The 18,579-nt window shown below is 43.9% G+C and overlaps 1 protein-coding gene across 1 annotated transcript in view; it reads right to left on the bottom strand.

Annotated features, from left to right (window-relative positions):
• Positions 1-15,787, bottom strand: part of LOC115175059 (glutamate receptor ionotropic, kainate 2) — a 150,494-nt gene extending 134,707 nt beyond the window's left edge. The window contains exon 1 of the mRNA XM_029734217.1: positions 15,126-15,787. Coding sequence (XP_029590077.1) covers positions 15,126-15,246 — 121 coding nt within the window. The 5' untranslated portion in view covers positions 15,247-15,787. The remainder of the gene's footprint in view (positions 1-15,125) is intronic.
• Between the last annotated feature and the right edge of the window lie 2,792 nt (positions 15,788-18,579).

The following is an 18,579-nucleotide window of genomic DNA, read 5'->3' as shown; positions in this document are numbered from 1 at the left end:
GTGTGTGTGTGTGTGTGTGTGCGTGTGTGTGTGTGCGCACATGGGCACGTTTGTGTGTGCATCTGTGTGTGTGTGTGTGCATCTGTGTGTGTGTGTCTATCAAATCAACAAGTGTCGGGAATCACAGGGAATCACAGGGAATCATAGGGAATCACAGGGAATCATAGGGAATCACAGGGAATCACAGGGAATCACAGGGAATCACAGGGAATCATAGGGAATCACAGGGAATCATAGGGAATCACAGGGAATCACAGGGAATCACAGGGAATCATAGGGAATCATAGGGAATCACAGGGAATCATAGGAAATCATAGGGAATCACAGGGAATCACAGGGAATCATAGGGAATCATAGGGAATCACAGGGAATCATAGGGAATCACAGGGAATCATAGGGAATCATAGGGAATCACAGGGAATCAGTCCTAATGTCAGTTTGTGTCCCATTTAGCGACTCGCCGTGCAGAAAAACATGTTTGTCGATACATTTTGTGAAGTCCAACGGTACAGAATGACGGTGATGGGTGCCTCTCAATTACTCAGCAACTGTGGGCTATGGACTACATAGGCCTTTCTCTATTATGGTCTGTAGCTATGGGGAATGTTATGGGGAATGTTACCTGGAGGTGGACTGCAGGTTGCCTTGGCAGGGACACACACACATCCCCTCCGACACACACACACGCACACGCACAAACACACACACACCCACCCTCCGACACACACACACCCTCCGACACGCACACGCACACGCACGCACACACACACACACACACACACACACACACACACACACACACACACACACACACACACACACACACACACACACACACACACACACACACACACACACACACACACACACACGGGAGAACCTGTCACTTTGACTTGATAGTCAACCATCCAGCGGAGTAACAGAGGCTCACATGGGACATTTAACCAGTCAGTCAGCCAGGACACTCTGTTACATTAACCAAATATCATACAGATACTTGAGTGGCTATGTAGTCTCTGTTGTGTTTTTTACATTGTCACACACCAGATAGGTACATTGAAATGTGTTGTTTTACAGGGTCAGCAATAGTACTATGGCACCCCTGGAGCAAATTAGGGTTAAGTCACCTTTGGTATTCAAACCAACAACCTTTCAGTTTGTGGGCCAATGCTCTTGTCCACTAGGCTACCTGCCACCCTAAACGACACAGTATAGAGATATATAATACTAGAGTGGAAGGATGATTTGTTACATTAGCCAAACAATATAAATATCCAGCATAGAAATATGCAATACTAGACTGGTTATGTCATAATCCTACATAACTCTGAAAGGTACTGATGGTGTTTGTTCTTCGGTGGTTCCCAGTTCCTAGTGTGCTCCTTCTCCCTTCCTCTCTCAGAAGTAGGCCCATTGACACAAAGACTCAAAGACTCATACATTTAGCATAGCTTCTTAGGACACTGAACAATAGCATTCCTAGCTGATTGATTTCAGTGAAAGGACCCATTTTGAAGGGAGACTCCCCAATACAGCATATCTTCCTAGTGAATCCTAGCGTGTGCATGTTTGTGTGTGTGAGTGTGAGTGTGAGTGTGAGAGAGTGTGTGTGTGTGTGTGTGTGTGTGTGTGTGTGTGTGTGTGTGTGTGTGTGTGTGTGTGTGTGTGTGTATGCACTTCCTATACTATCTTTGAAGTAGGTATACAGTAGGTCTAAGTACAGAAACATACCATTGCTCATGTCATGACTAAATGCCAAGAGGGGAATTCTGACCCGAGTTAAGCGTGTGTAAATGGAACGTAAATCCCTTTTTATTCACTTTTCTCTCTATGCTTATTCTGACCTTGAACTTAAGCAGGAGAATAGCATCCTATTCACCCTCTATTCCTTTGTGGTTTCATTTTGAAATCAATCTGGGTAAGCAGGAAGGTCGGGTGATGACTTCAAAACCGGCCACTAGGGGTAACGGTGAGAGCTGTTACCATCAAGTAGACTTGGGTTTTGTTAGGGCATTGTGGATGTCGAGGTGGATGGTGGATGGGTGTAGGCTGCAAGCTCTACCTCTGAGGGTTGCGTGTTCAATCCCAGTGCTGGACAGTCATCTTAGATTTTTTGGTCTTAACCCTTAACGCTGCAATATGTCACTTTTTGGGTGACCCAACCAAATTCACATAGAAATGTGAGTTATAGATCTGTCATTCTCATTGAAAGCAAGTCTAAGAAGCGGTAGATCGATTCTATGTGCGCTATTTCAATGGATCCCATTCTTTATACACCAACTTCAAACAACTGAAAATAAAATATTTTTGCTTATGGAAAATATATTTCACAGTGGTTTCGATGGTACAATCATTCTGTACACTGTACTTGCTTGTTTTTGTCAGATATAAACTGAAATTAGGTGAACTATTCTAATTTTAGCAACCAGGAAATGGTGGAGCGATTTCTGCATAGAGCAACTTTAACCATTCAGAACGAATGCCTAAACTACACCGTGGAGTTGTTTTTGATTTAACCCTATCCTAACCTTAACCATTCAGAACGAATGCCTTAACCTTCTAAATTTGATGTTTATGGACAAACGGAGACTGTGAGAACTTGTTACACACACACACACACTTTCCTCCCACACACACTGTACAGCACGGTGTGAGCTCTGACAAGTACTATACACCACTGTGAATATGATGTGACTCTGTCAAACAAACACTTGCAGGAGAGTACATCGATCTGTGTACTTAGATTACACTATCAAGAAGTCAATGTGTTAACCTGATCTATAATGTATGAGCAGATCTAACAGGGTTGAATATACTCTGTCTGATTTGCTATCTCTATGGCGATGGTGTTAAAACAGGCCGGCTTATTAAAAACAGGGCAGAGCAGAGGTAAACAGTGAGAGGTCCCTAACTCACATGACTGTTTTCATGTTATTATGAATTCCCATAATTATTCATAGTCTGTCACACACGTACTCTTGGGCACACGCACATCCACACACAAACACACACACACACACACACACACACACACACACACACACACACACACACACACACACACACACACACACACACACACACACACACACACACACTAAATAATGCTCCACACACACACAGACCCACTCCTCTCTGTCTGTCTGTGTCTCTGTCTCTCTTCTGTTGCGCTACACAGGTTTCATGATGGTTGTGTGTAAATAATGTTTTAGTTTGTGAGGACATCTCAATTAAAGAGCATCAAAAATCAAAAAGCTTCTCTCTCGTGCCCTAGAGGAGGAGGAGGAGGAGGAGGGTGGAGAGAGAGATATTGAGAAAAATGTTCCCTTGTGTGCCTTCACCATTCCTGACCTTCAGTGCACTCTGAGCCACACAGAGCCACACCGGCAGCTTTACGGGTCCTCTCCAGGGACACATGACTTCTGACCCAGCAAACTACAGGGAGCCCACTGAGTAACAATGACAAAGAGAGATGGGACATCATGTCCGCGGATGATATAACCGCAATGGAGCAACCATACTACACCGTGAGTTGAAAAAGTATATTTTTCTTTTGGATCATTTTCAAGGGTATCCCTAGATGACTGTCACTATCATTATTTTCTAGTTATTCTGGACGGGAAAAAACTGACTAAAACAGTGATGGACTACATAGATTCCAATAACTGGAACTACCTGGACTCCGATGCACATTTACGTGCATCCCAGTCCCCATCTCCAGACCAGACTGTAGTCCTCCCCATCTCCAGACCAGACTGTAGTCCTCTCCATCTCCAGACCAGACTGTAGTCCTCCCCATCTCCAGACCAGACTGTAGTCCTCTCCATCTCCAGACCAGACTGTAGTCCTCCCCATCTCCAGACCAGACTGTAGTCCTCCCCATCTCCAGACCAGACTGTAGTCCTCTCCATCTCCAGACCAGACTGTAGTCCTCTCCATCTCCAGACCAGACTGTAGTCCTCCCCATCTCCAGACCAGACTGTAGTCCTCTCCATCTCCAGACCAGACTGTAGTCCTCTCCATCTCCAGACCAGACTGTAGTCCTCTCCATCTCCAGACCAGACTGTAGTCCTCTCCATCTCCAGACCAGACTGTAGTCCTCTCCATCTCCAGACCAGACTGTAGTCCTCTCCATCTCCAGACCAGACTGTAGTCCTCCCCATCTCCAGACCAGACTGTAGTCCTCCCCTTAGATGTTTAGTGAAACCGGTTTGCAACTGTGTGCCCTTCCTGTACATTTCTGTGACCTAACAACTAACCAGAAGTTACTTCATCTTAATCCTTTAGCAATGCAACGCTACCTAATTGACATTCAAACAAACAAAACCCTGAGCACTAAAAGATGCCCTTGTATGTTTCTAATTTCACAGCTCACAGATATTTCCCATTTCAAAATGGCAGTATAGGGAGAGTGCCGACTTGAATTACTTTCCGTAGAAAAGGCCCCACTTTTTTTATTTGATGCATGACCACACACACACACACACACACACACACACACACACACACACACACACAAACCAAGGGCTCCTTCAAAGACACAGGCCCATAAAATATGTTGCGAGAAATCTCGTTCTCTTAGCTTCAAAACCCTGACGTGTGGAGCCGCATTTTAATGCAATGTAGATCCCCCCTCTTTGTTCTTGAAAGCCTCAGCCGGGGTATTTTTAAACCGTGGAAATGATTTGCGAGAGGAGTGAGGAGATAGTTTCACATTTCTATAAGCGAGTGAGCTGCTAGTGCGGGTGCGCACAGTGCGGAGTGACATGAATATTTTAAGCAGCTTTGTGCTTATTTAAATGTATTTTGCTGTGAAGGTGCTGGCAGTGTGCCGCGACACGGGGTAATATCCATAATTCCTGCAATCCCAAACTAAACTCCAACGAGCAGCTGTATAATTCAGACTGGCGGCGCAAAAGCAAATAAAGTCAATTAACTATCAAATCCCTAAATTCCCCCCCTGTAATTTCCCAAAGTGAAAATGAACAGAGGGAAAAGAAAATGTATTAAATATTCTCAAAACAATAAAATGGATAACTCAACTCTCTACAGAAAATGACTTTTCCCTCCTAAAATACCAGAAAAGGGCTCAAATCAAATGAAACTGAAATGAAAACTAAATTAAACTAAAATGAGACTCTGTGCTGTGTGAGCTAAAAAGACTCCAAAAGACAATATCATATGTTAGACCTAGCTTAAATGAAAATAAAGCAAAGGAAATGTAACAGTCAAAATTAGTTTGGGGGCTGCTTATCAACAAAGCAAAGCCTTGAAAACTACACGAGGTTTCACAGGGTAAACATTGCTTCCAGCCATTGTCAAGCTCCTGGGGATGTGCTTTGGGTACGGAAGTGAGATGATGGTACAGATAATAGTAAAATAGCATCACTCTCCAGCTCGACAGAAGCCTATCCACTTTTCCTGATAATAGAGATTACTGCACTCGCTCAATGTCATTGCGATCACGTTTTTCCATAGATGCTCTATGTTGAGAGATGAGATGGATAGAAAACGTGACCGCCTGTAAAACTCTGATCAAGACTTTAGAGAAGGTGCCAAATGGTTAACGGAATGTAATTGTGAGTCATGCGTCGATAGCATGACCAAACTATTATTATGGTAATGCCTAACATACGTGTGTGTGTGTGTGTGTGCGTGTGTGTGTGTGTGTGTGTGTGTGTGTGTGTGTGTGTGTGTGTGTGTGTGTGTGTGTGTGTGTGTGTGTGTGTGTGTGTGTGTGTGTGTGTGTGTGTGTGTGTGTGTGTGTGTGTGTGTGTGTGTGTGTGCGCGTGTGTGCGTGTGTCTGCGTGTGTATGTTCTAAACCAATTGTACCAATATGACTAACAGCATGGAAAAGCAATTCCCATAACATCTCATGCCATGAAAAATGATTTTCCCCCTTTCTGATTTCCTCTATTTTAGCATATTTTTGCTACTGAATGTATCCGATCTTCAACCAAAACCTCATATTAGATAAAGGGAACCTGAGTTTACAAATTACAAAAAAAAGGATACTTATTTTATTTATTTCATTAATTAACAAAGTTATGCAACACACAATTCCCCTGTGTGAAAAAGGAATTGCTCCCTTACACTCAATAACTGGTTGTGCCACCTTTAGCTACAATGACTCCAACCAAAAGCTTCCTGTAGTTGTCTCTCACATCGCTGTGGAGAGATTTTGGCCCACTCTTGCATGCAGAACTGCTTTAACTCAGCGAAATGTGTGGGTTTTCAAGCATGAACTGCTCATTTCAAGTCCTGACACAACATTTCAATTGGGATTAGGCCTGGACTTTAACTAGGCCATTCCAAAATTCCATAATTGACAGACAAAAAGGGACCCATCTCGTCCAAAACATTGACACAAGTTTGTCAAAAAGTACCTGGAAGCACCTGGATGATCATCAAAGCCTCTTGGAAGAATGTTCTATGGACAGATGTATAACTGTTTGGATGACATGGGTCCCATTATACCTGGCAAAAACCAAAAACTGCATTCCACAGTAAGAACCTTATACCAACGGTCAAGCATGGGGGTGGTAGTGTGATGGTTTGGGGATGCTTTGCTGCCTAAGGACCTTGACAACTTAATAGAAGGAAGCATGATTCTGCTCTGTATCAGAGAATTCCACAGGAGAATGTCAGGCCATCCGTCTGTGAGCTGAAGCTGAAGCGCAGCTGGGTCATGCAGCAAGACAATGATCCAAAACACACAATCAAGTCTCCATGAAAATAGCTAATAAGCAACACATTTGAAGTTTTGGACAGACCTAATCCCACTTGAGATGTTGTGGGAGGACTTGCTGAGTTAAAACCCACAAATGTTGCTGAGTTAAACAGTTGTGTATGGAAGAGTGGGACAAAATTACTCCACAGCGACGTGAGAGACGGATCAACAATTACCGGAAGCGTTTGGTTGTAGTCATTGCAATTATAGGTGGCACAACCAGTTATTGAGCGTAAGGGGGCAATTACTTTTTCACATTTTTGTTTAAGAAATAAATGAAACAAGTATGTAATTGTTGTGTTATTTGTTCTCTCAGGTTCCCTTTATTTAATATCAGGTTCTTTATCTAATATTACGTTTTGGTTGAAGAACATTCAGTACCAAAAATATGCAAAAGATGAGAAAATTAAAAAGGGGGCATATACTTTTTCTACTGTGGGTAGTGAAGTCGCTGTAAAAGTAGAGCTGGTTGATGCTCACTTAGCTTCAGAACCAACGGAACAACATAATCTCTGAACAACAGAATCTACTTGTCATTCAAGCAAACAACCTTACTATATAATGAAGGAGCTAAATTGCCACTATTTAAATATGGCCATTTAGCTGCTGGATTTAGCAAACATCTTTATGCAAAGCAACAAACAAAACTGTCAAACGTTGATATATATATATTCTGTTTAAGTGGCACACGTGGGATTCATAAAGCATGCTTTAATCCACAGAAACATGCAGAACTATCAGCATAACAGTGACATATACAGTACCAGTCAAAAGTTTGGCTACATCTACTCATTCAACGGTTTTTCATAATTTTTTCTATTTTCTACATTGTAGAATAATAGTGAAGACATCAAAACTGTGGAATAACACATATGGTATCATGTAATAAACAAAAAAGTGTTAAACAAATCAAAATATATTTGATTCTTCAAAGTAGCCACCCTTTGCCTTCATTATAGGTTTGCACACGCTTGGCAATCTCTCAACCAGCTTCACCTGGAATGTTTTTCCAACAAGCTTAAAGGAGTTCCCACATATGCTGAGCACTTGTTGGCTGCTCGATCGCTGCCCACACCTGCCCACCCGTCCAGCATCACTACTCTGGACGGTTCTTACTTAGAATATGTGGACAACTGCAAATACCTAGGTGTCTGGTTAGACTGTAAGCTCTCCTTCCAGACTCACATCAAACATCTCCAATCTAAAGTTAAATCTAGAATTGGCTTCCTATTTCGCAACAAAGCATCCTACACTCATGCTGCCAAACATACCCTCGTAAAACTGACCATCCTACCGATCCTCGACTTCGGCGATGTCATTTACAAAATAGCCTCCAATACCCTACTCAATAAATTGGATGCAGTCTATCACAGTGCCATCCGTTTTGTCACCAAAGCCCCATATACTACCCACCACTGCGACAGGTACGCTCTCGTTGGCTGGCCCTCGCTTCATACTCGTCGCCAAACCCACTGGCTCCAGGTCATCTACAAGACCCTGCTAGGTAGAGTCCCCCCTTATCTCAGCTCACTGGTCACCATAGCAGCACCCACCTGTAGCACGCGCTCCAGCAGATATATCTCTCTGGTCACCCCCAAAGCCAATTCCTCATTTGGCCATCTCTCCTTCCAGTTCTCCGCTGCCAATGACTGGAACGAACTACAAAAATCTCTGAAACTGGAAACACTTATCTCCCTCACTAGCTTTAAGCACCAGCTGTCAGAGCAGCTCACAGATCACTCCACCTGTACATAGCCCATCTATAATTTAGCCCGAACAACTACCTCTTCCCCTACTGTATTTATTTATTTATTTTGCTCTTTTGCACCCCATTATTTCTATTTCTACTTTGCACTTCCTTCCACTACAAATCTACCATTCCAGTGTTTTACTTGCTATATTGTATTTACTTTGCCACCATGGCCTTTTTTGCCTTTACCTCCCATATCTCACCTCATTTACTCAGATTGTATATAGACTTATTTTCTACTGTATTATTGACTGTATGTTTGTTTTACTCCATGTGTAACTCTGTGTTGTTGTATGTGTCGAACTGCTTTGCTTTATCTTGGCCAGGTCGCAATTGTAAATGAGAACTTGTTCTCAACTTAGCCTACCTGGTTAAACAAAGGTGAAATAAAATAGTTTTGATATCTTCACTATTATTCTACAATGTAGAAAATAGTAAAAATAAAGAAAAACCCTTGAATGAGTAGGTGTGTCCAAACTTTTGACTGGTACTGTATATGTACATGTGACCCATGCAGGAATCAAACCCACACCATTGTGTTTCCAGACCCATCCGCCTAACCCACTAAGCCATTGCAACCACAACTTGATGACAGTGACACTACATGGAAACTTCTCAGTCCTCTCAGCCCTTATCCACCCAATAGTGCAGTTCTAAATGCAGATGTCCTCGGAGCTGTGTGGGCTTCTATGGAACAACAGCTGAGGGCCAGATCAGCTAGCTAGGACTTACTGCACGTGTCACTCCACTTGGTAAAGGCAGTGGTAATACACAGAGTTCAATTTGTCTTTGTGTTCTTCAGTGAAAAAGCCTTGACCTCGACAGTCAGAGTGCTGGTGTTAAAAGGGTTTGGTCAGTGCCTGTGAGGATGGGGGGCAGGGGGCAGGGGGGGCTGTGTGTGTGTGTGTGTGTGTGTGTGTGTGTCTGTGTGTGTGTGTGTGTGTGTGTGTGTGTGTGTGTGTGTGTGTGTGTGTGTGTGTGTGTGTGTGTGTGTGTGTGTGTGTGTGTGTGTGTGTGTGTGTGTGTGTGTGTGTGTGTGTTTGTAAGAGTGTGTAAGAGTGTGTAAGAGTGTGTGTAAGAGTGTGTGTGGGGGGGGTATTGTGTATGTGTGTGAAAGAGAGAGAGATATAAATTGTGTGTGTGTGTGCGTGCGTGTGTGTGTGTATGTGTGCATGTGTGCATGTGTGCGTGTGTGCACAAGTTTGAACAGGGGGCAGTAGCAGGACACAGCACCCCAGGGGAACTGACCTCTCTGTACCCAGAGTGCACCAGGATGATAGCCAGACAGGAAGTGCTGCATAGACACATGAAATAGAGTAGGAGCCAAATAATGTCAAAAGCTGTTGAACTTACGCACATCCAGGTACTTTCTGCAGGTGCTGGAGTTGTAGGCAAACTCATGGAAAACAGAAAGGAAAACGCTGCACACTGATGCTCATGCTTCCAGGTGATATTTATTTACAACAACGTTTCAACCCTTAGGTCTACATCAGGCATCCATATCCCAGGTGGGGGTGGAAGGTCCTATATATAGGGGCAGTACTCAGTAACGCTGGGCGAATAGCGTGCCGCCTCATGGGTCTCCCGGTCGAACGTGGGTCTGTAGTGACGCTTCTAGAACTGCGATGCAGCGCATTAGATCACTGCGCCACTCGGAAGGCCCCATATTGCACTCTAACAGCAGAGCCATTCGTTTTGCACTGTAACACAGCAGAGCCATTCCTACTGAACTCTAACACAGCAGAGCCATTCCTACTGAACTCTAACACAGTAGAGCCATTCCTACTGAACTCTAACACAGCAGAGCCATTCCTACTGAACTCTAACACAGCATGGACAACAAAAAAAGGGGATAAGTAGGCTACATCAACAGTTATAAATACGGAAATTAAAATGTCATAAATATAAAACTACAGTAGAAGTCGGAAATGTACATACAATTAGGTTGGAGTCATTAAAACTTGTTTTTCAACCACTTCACAAATTTCTTGTCAACAAACTATAGTTTTGGCAAGACGGTCAGGACATCTACTTTGTGCACAACACAAGTAATTTTTCCAACAATTGTTTACAGACAGATTATTTCACATATAATTGACTGTATCACAATTCCAGTGGGTCAGAATTTTATATATACTAAGTTGACTGCGCCTTTAAACAGCTTGGAAAATTCCAGAAAATGATGTCATGGCTTCAGAAAATTATGATAGGCTAATTTACATAATTTGAGTCAATTGGAGGTGTACCTGTGGATGTATTTCAAGGCCTACCTTCAAACTCAGTGCCTCTTTACTTGACATCATGGGAAAATAAAAAGAAATCAGCCAAGACCTCAGAAAAAAACTGTACACCTCCACATGTCTGGTTCATCTTTGGGAGCAATTTCCAAATGCCTGAAGGTACCACGTTCATCTGTACAATCAATAGTACACAAGTATAAACACAATGGGACCACACAGCCATCATACCGCTCAGGAAGGAGACCTGTTCTGTGTCCTAGAGATGAATGTACTTTGGTGCGAAAAGTGCAAATCAATCCCAGAACAACAGCAAAGGACCTTGTGAAGATGCTGGAGGAAACAGGTGCAAAAGTATCTATATCCACAGTAAAACGAGTCCTATGTCGACATAACCTGAATGGCCGCTCAGCAAGGAAGAAGTCACTGCTCCAAAACAACCACAAAAAAGCAAGACTATGGTTTGCAACTGCACATTGGGACAAAGATCGTACTTTTTGGAGAAATGTCTTCTGGTCTGATGAAACAAAAATATAACTGTTTGGCCATAATGACCATCGTTACGTTTGGAGGAAAAAGGGGAGGGCTTGCAAGCCGAAGAACACCATCCCAACCGTGAAGCACAGGGGTGGCAGCATCATGTTGTGGGGGTGCTTTGCTGCAAGAGGGACTGGTGCACTTCACAAAATAGATGGCATCGTGAGGAAGAAAAATGTTGTGGATATATTGAAGCAACATCTCAAGACATCAGTCAGGAAGTTGAAGCTTGGTTGCAAATTGGTCTTGCAAATGGACAATGACCCCAAGCATACTTCCAAAGTTGTGGCAAAATGGCTTAAGGACAACAAAGTCAAGGTATTGGAGTCGCCATCACAAAGCCCTGACCAAAATCCCATAGAAAATTTGTGGGCAGAACTAAAAAAGCGTGTGCGAGCAAGGAGGCCTACAAACCTGACTCGTTACACCAGCTCTGTCAGGAGGCATTCATTGAACTTATTGTGGGAAGCTTGTGGAAGGCTACCCGAAACGTTTAACCCATGTTAAACAATTTCTAGGCAATGCTACCAAATACTAAACTGAGTGTATGTAAACATCTGACCCACTTGGAATGTGATGAAAGTAAAAAAAAGCTGAAATAAATCATTCTCTCTTCTATTATTCTGACATTTTACATTCTTAAAATAAAGTGGTGATCCTAACTGACCTAAGACAGGGAATTTTTCATACGTTTAAATGTCAGGAATTGTGAAAAACTGAGTTTAAATGTATTTGGCTAAGGTGTATGCTAACTTCTGACTTCAACTGTTTGCTATGAGACCCAAAATTGAGCTCAGGTCCATCCTGTTTCCATTGATCATCCTTGAGATGTTTCTACAACTTGATTGTAGTCCACCTGGAGTCCACCTGTGGTAAATTAAATTGATTGGATATGATTAGGAAAGGCACACACCTGTCTATATAAGGGCCCATTATTGTTTGTAGAGGTGCCAAGTTGGTTGTGCCTACCAGAGAAAATATTGGTTTCTCCTTTTGGTTTGTGAGGGAATGAGTTCCTTCTGGTCCGTCAAGTCTACACCAATACAAAGGACTCAGCAGTGCAGTGGTAGGTTACACAAGCTCACAGAACGGGTCCGCCGAGTCTTGAAGCGAGTAGTGCATAAAAATCATCTGTCCTCGGTTGCAACACTCATTACCGAGTTCTCAACTGCCTCTGGAAGCAACGTCAGCACAATAACTGTTTGTTGGGAGCTTCAAGAAATGGGTTTCCATGGCCGAGCAGCCGAACACAAGTTTAAGATCACCAAGCGCAATGCCAAGCGTCAGCTGGTGTGGTGTAAAGTTCGCCGCCATGGGACTCTGGAGCCGTGGAAACGCGTTCTCTGGGGTGATGAATCACACTGAACCATCTGGCAGTCCGACAGACAAACCTGGGTTTGGCAGATGCCAGGAGAACGCTACCTGCCCGAATGCATTGTATCAACCTTAAAGTTTGGTGGAGGATGAATAATGGTCTGGGGCTGTTTGTCATGGCTCGGGCTAGACCCCTTAGTTCCAGTGACGGGAAATCTTAATGCTACAGCATTACATTCTTGACGATTCTGTGCTTCCAACTTTGTGGCAACAGTTTGGGGAAGGCACTTTCCTCTTTCAGCATGACAAAGCCACCGTGCACAAAGTGAGGTCCATACAGAAATGGTTTGTGAAGATCGGTGCGGAAGAACTGACCTGCACAGACCGCAACCCCATCGAACACCTTTGTGGTGAATTGGAATGCAGACTGTGAGCCAGGCCTAATCTCCCAACATCAGTGCCCGACCTCACTAATGCTCTTGTGGCTGAATGGAAGCAAGTCCCCACAGCAATGTTCCAACAGCTAGTGGAAAGCCTTCCCAGAAGAGTGGACACTGTTATAGCAGCAAAGGTGGGACCAACTCCATATTAATGCCCATGATTTTTGAATGAGATGTTCGACGAGCAGGTGTCCACATACTTTTGACCATGCAGTGTATTTTATGGAAATAGTCTAAAGGGAAATAAGAAACGGTTTGACATGATTAACTATTTGGTTGTTGCCTTAAAATTACCTTACCTGGGATAGGATAAAGTAATCCTTCTACCCCCCCCCAAAAAAAAAGATTTAGATGCACTATTGTAAAGTGGTTTTTCCACTGGATATCTTAATAAGGTGAATGCACCAATTTGTAAGTCGCTCTGGATAAGAGCGTCTGCTAAATGACTTAAATGTAATGTAAATGTAAAATGATGAACGAGCGGTTGAAATAGCAACAGGTCCCGCGCGCGTTTGAAGCGAGTCGCTGTCCATGGTGCTGAACTGAGCGTTCCCACTTGTAGCTCGCTGTATCTAGCAATTCAAGCGGCATAATATGCATCTTGGCATAGCGACAATGACGCGTCGGTCTCACGCTGCAGTGCCGAAATCCCAGCGAGCACGCTGCTTAGCCCTGAGCAAGAGATCTCAGGAGATGGGCATGAATCCCCTGCGTCGTATCTCTCTCCTTGCGATTGATGCAAGAACCTGCGTGCGCTGCCTGCAGCCACAGCATCCCTGTCAAACAGCGTGCAAGAGGGGAAATCGGTAAGCGCGCGAGGACATGCAGGAGAAGTCTGTAGCAAGCAGCCGCGAGTAGCAGTAACACAACCACATCCCTTTGCCATAGTGGCGGCTCGTGCGGACGCGGGCTGACTTTTAAACAGAAGCCTCCGGGGGCATTATGTTTGTCAACATTAGATGACATCCGCTTTGAGGAACGGCCCGTCGTCATCACTCGAAGACGGTCTAGCGACTATTCAAACAATGACTGACAAGACATTGGCTATGTAGGCTTATGCTATACCTTACTAAAATATACTAGGCAACCTTCTCAGTCATAACTGGTTATTTGAATGAGTCAAAAACTACCGGCCCTTGTAGCCCTATTGATTGGCCTTGTAAGTGATTGATTGAACCCCGACTCTCTTACATTTACTGAGGAAGACATGTTGGGGTGTCAGCCGTTTAAAAGGTCATAGAGGTACCGAAGCCCCCTGTGTGTTCTAGGCCTGTACTGCTAGTTGGGAGATTGTACTCCTACACCGACACTGATTACTAGACTCCCTTATAACCACGAATGCTCATTATTGCTTTGATGGTCATTTTAAAACGAGCTCATGTCATAGGCCTACACATCCTACAAAATAGCCGTTACTGAAAGTAAAGCAACAATTATTTTTAAGGGACCCCCAAAGGAACAATGAATCGGGAGCTTTTTGGTAGCCTAGTTGCTGTGCTGATTTATCCTATAGTTTAATTGATGTGACCAATAGAAGCATTAGGCGACCTCTCTCTAAAGGAAACCGTTCGCTGTCGAGTGACTGACACCATATCCAGCAAGAGTTCTGGTCATATATATTGGCTAACGTGAGTTTTATTTGTAGCACTATGCCGCAAGCTGTTGCATATAGATGTGGACTATTTGGATGAAATAGGTTCACATATGACACAGCAAACTAAGGAAACCCAACCATTCACCTTGTATTATTCCACCAACGATCACGCTCGCCAGTTCTCAGTGAATTTGGCCATAATACACGCCATCCAATGAATATGTTGTTTGTTTGACCACGAGGGTCGTGCAATGGGCAATTCCAATATTCTGGTTAAAAGTCTGTGATTTAAATGTCAATTCGAATCTGTCATGTGTCTCATTTTGCTTAGAATGAATATTTGGGATCCGAATCACCATGTTTGTGAAGAAAGGGGCAACAGTGTGCCACTGCCAAAAGGTCAAAACAACGTAGCCATGAAGCACAAACAGGGCCAATCTCTGAACCATTAAAGGCTACAACAATGAGAGGTGAACGGATCATTTCTCCTTTCTTCTCCACTACAAACAACAAGTATCTTACCATATCTTAAAACGTGCGGCATCCCGCGAGAGTATCCCAGAAACAGCATCAGAAGCGGGAGCAGCAGTCTGAGGTTGAACCTGAAAACGAGACTAGTTATCAGCGGGGAGGTAATCTTCATGTTGTTTGCAAAATGCACAGTGGTGATCCCCCGTACGCTTTTGATTCGCCCGGAATTCGGTCTACGGTCTTTCGGCAGGGTGATGGCAGCCCACGCGCAGGATCACGGCATGGTCACTCGCGCTTCCCCTAAATCCATTAGCAGTCCCGGCATGATTCCCTACTTCACTGCGCCAAGAAACGATCCTCCGGTTCAAGAGACGGCGGGACATCCATGACGGGCGTTACAAACCGGTGGGGGCCCATACATGGGCCGGTGCCTAGCGGAGGTGAGACACGGGCAGCCGGATACCCACACGTGAAGAGCGTTGGTAGGGGAGCAGCGGAGAGCGCCAAGCAGAGCTGAATCGCAATAGCAGCCTATGAGGCACTTTATGTTGCCTACTCTCCCATTATACTGCACTGCTGCACAGCCTCTGACGTCGAGCCAAGGTTAGTGTGAGCGCGCGCCAGAGAAATAGCCTACAGAAGAGGGGAATGGAAGGGTGAGAGGCAGAGAGCGAGAGAGCGAGAGAATATGTCACAGGTTCTGCCGACAACAGTGTGCCACATATCCTTATCTGCATCCCAAATTAACTGCTCTTTTACAACGCTATTAGTTCCTCGGCTAATGCCATCCACCCACCCGTTTTGATTATGTAACGCTTGTGCGCGTTTTTACATCGCTCTGCGCAAGTAGCTTATCCACACAGACCAAGACTGTTCTCTCTAGGTCATAACCAGTGTCGCTATGTAATAGGACGCCAGACTATAGCGTCTCATCATCTGTGAACTATGATTTGGGCGTAATGGTGTGACTCTGGAAGACGTTCCTGGTGGATTATGCTGCTCCACAACAGCTTACCCATTCATCCAAAGGATGATGTAAAAAATGAATTGGGCCACCATTCATTCTAGAGGTCGATGTATTTTTTCTTCTTTGCTATATATTGTCTTCTGTCATTGAAAGTGATGGTATTCAATAATAAACACGATGGTCTGAAAACGGTCTGAAAACACAAGCATCGATGTTTGCAGAAAAGTGCAGTTGAATAGCTTAGAAACACGCTGGTCATTTATTTCAGCACCAATCACTGCCCCTCTGCGAATTTCAGCACCATGGACAGCGACGCAGTGACCCAGGCTGCATTCTCTGTAACAAGCTTAAGGCAGTAAGTTGGTGCTCTACGGAAAACAAGCTCCTCATTAGGCTAAATCAACCAGAATGTTGTAATATGTGTCCCCTTCACTTTTTCAGACATTTGGTTGTAGGCCTATGTAGGACAAGCCATGCGGGTACACCATGAATTGAGTAAGAGATGCTAGTCTTTGAATTGGTTTTAAATTGTCAGTTTAGAACCATTCAGAGACGTGGCAATATGATGATTGTTCGCTGTTAGTGTAACTACATCCTTTCAAGGAATGAGTGGCAATTTTCTGAACATTGGGCTTTATGTCATATGAACAATGCACTCTAAGATCAAAACATAATTTCCATCTAGGCTTCAGAATCCAATCAATAAAACTGCTTCCAATTTTGTATAACCTTATGAGACAGGCCACGAAGACTTACAGCATATTAAACTATTGTTGACTTACTTTTGCCATTGCTGACATTTGATGAAAGTACAAAAAAACGAATAGGCCTTTTAACCAAATGCAGCTCACTTATCTCTTTCCTTGTACACATGTGAGAGGGAATGACTTGAGTCAATGGTGAGAATTGAAATTGGCAGAGAGGAGCGAACCCATAACACCAGCTATCGACAGTATCCGCTCTGGAGGCACGAATATTTAACCTATGCAAATTACTTCACTTTCGACTTAAAAGCCTTCCAAGATCTGATCGCTCCGCGTGTATGCCTATCAACCGCCTCACAACCGCCACTGGAAAGCCAAAGACTCACGAACTAACTGCATAAAGAGATATGTGTCACCATGACAACCGATTAAAATCTGTGTAGATTTAGGAAAGCAATAATTGCTTAGAGTTAGTTAAAATATCACGTTTATATGTGAATACCCCCAACTGCATCGGCATGAAATGTAGGCGCAAAGGTTATAGATGTTTACAGTGCGTGAAAACGTTATCAGAGCCCGGGCCCCAAGTGTGCGATTCAGCCAGGGCTGATGATGAATAGGTAACCTTCAGCAAAAAGGCCCCTCTACGAGTGGGTAGAGTGGCGATGAGAAGGGATTTAATCTTCTGCACCGAATGCACGGAGATATGAAAGAACTCTTTGATCTTTGCCCAACTCCTCCACCATAGCCCCAACCCACTGGATGAACAGTGTCATTGTATGTGGTCTCAAGTTTGAAGAAGTGAATGACGGGTGTGTGTGCGTGCGTGTGTGTGTGTGTGTGTTTGTGTGTGTGTGAGAGAGAGAGAGAAACTGCACTGTGCGTGTGTGTGTTTCCTAGAAACAGCAGCCACAGTACAAAGAGTGTTTGGGTTAATCAGATGCAAATCTACTTACATCAACCAAGGCACTTTTTCCTAACCCTCGAGCATTGGGAGAGTCAATAGGTCTCTCTATTCAAGCACATTCTGAATAGCCTATGTAAACGCCAATATTGCCTGCAAAAAAAATACAAAGACACATGATCGATCGTTATCTAAGCACTTACAAACAACCAAAAGAAAACCAAAACTTGGATAAAATGGGTAGTCGTGTGAACGTTCATACGACACTGGGTTGGGAATTTGGTTGCGTGTCTACACAGACGCACACTCTCTGACTGCGAGGTGAGAATATCAAACACACTGAAGCACTCGCCATCCCACCATCTGTGCTATTACCATAATTATGGAGAAAAGCAGCGTTTCACTAAGCCTCACACCCAGCATGAAAGGAATGCTTATTGAGCTTAGGGGAGAAGACATCGACTGATGGAGAGAAAATGCTGCAGAAACCGCTACTGGTAATTCACCTCTGGTGAAACATCGCCCTCTGTCTTGTAATATAAGTACTTCAGGTAGGTGGTCATAAAGCCAGATTGGGATCTGTAGATGAATGTCTGCAACAGTGCACCTATCCAGCTAGTGTAGGATTGATGGTGCTGTTGATGTTGGGGGGTGGGGGGGGGGGGGGGGGGGGGGTTATGGAGTGAGGCAGCAGAGGGTGCTTGGGTTTTCTATTTCTAATTGTTATAGGGCCAACATGAATTCATGGTACGTTTACAAGCTGCCAGAGCTATCGGAAATACGAGATTCCGACTTGGAAGTTTCACTTGAACGACAATTCAAGTCGTAATTAAAGGGGGAAACCCAGAGAGAAAAAACGACTTACTCGAGTTGTTACGTTTCACCGCTGACCTTCACCTTTTCAACATCAAATCAGTTTCTGACACATAG

The sequence above is a fragment of the Salmo trutta genome, chromosome 35, assembly GCF_901001165.1.
Source record: "Salmo trutta chromosome 35, fSalTru1.1, whole genome shotgun sequence".
Taxonomy (NCBI): Eukaryota; Metazoa; Chordata; class Actinopteri; order Salmoniformes; family Salmonidae; genus Salmo; species Salmo trutta.
This window is presented reverse-complemented; position numbering and strand designations above follow the sequence as displayed.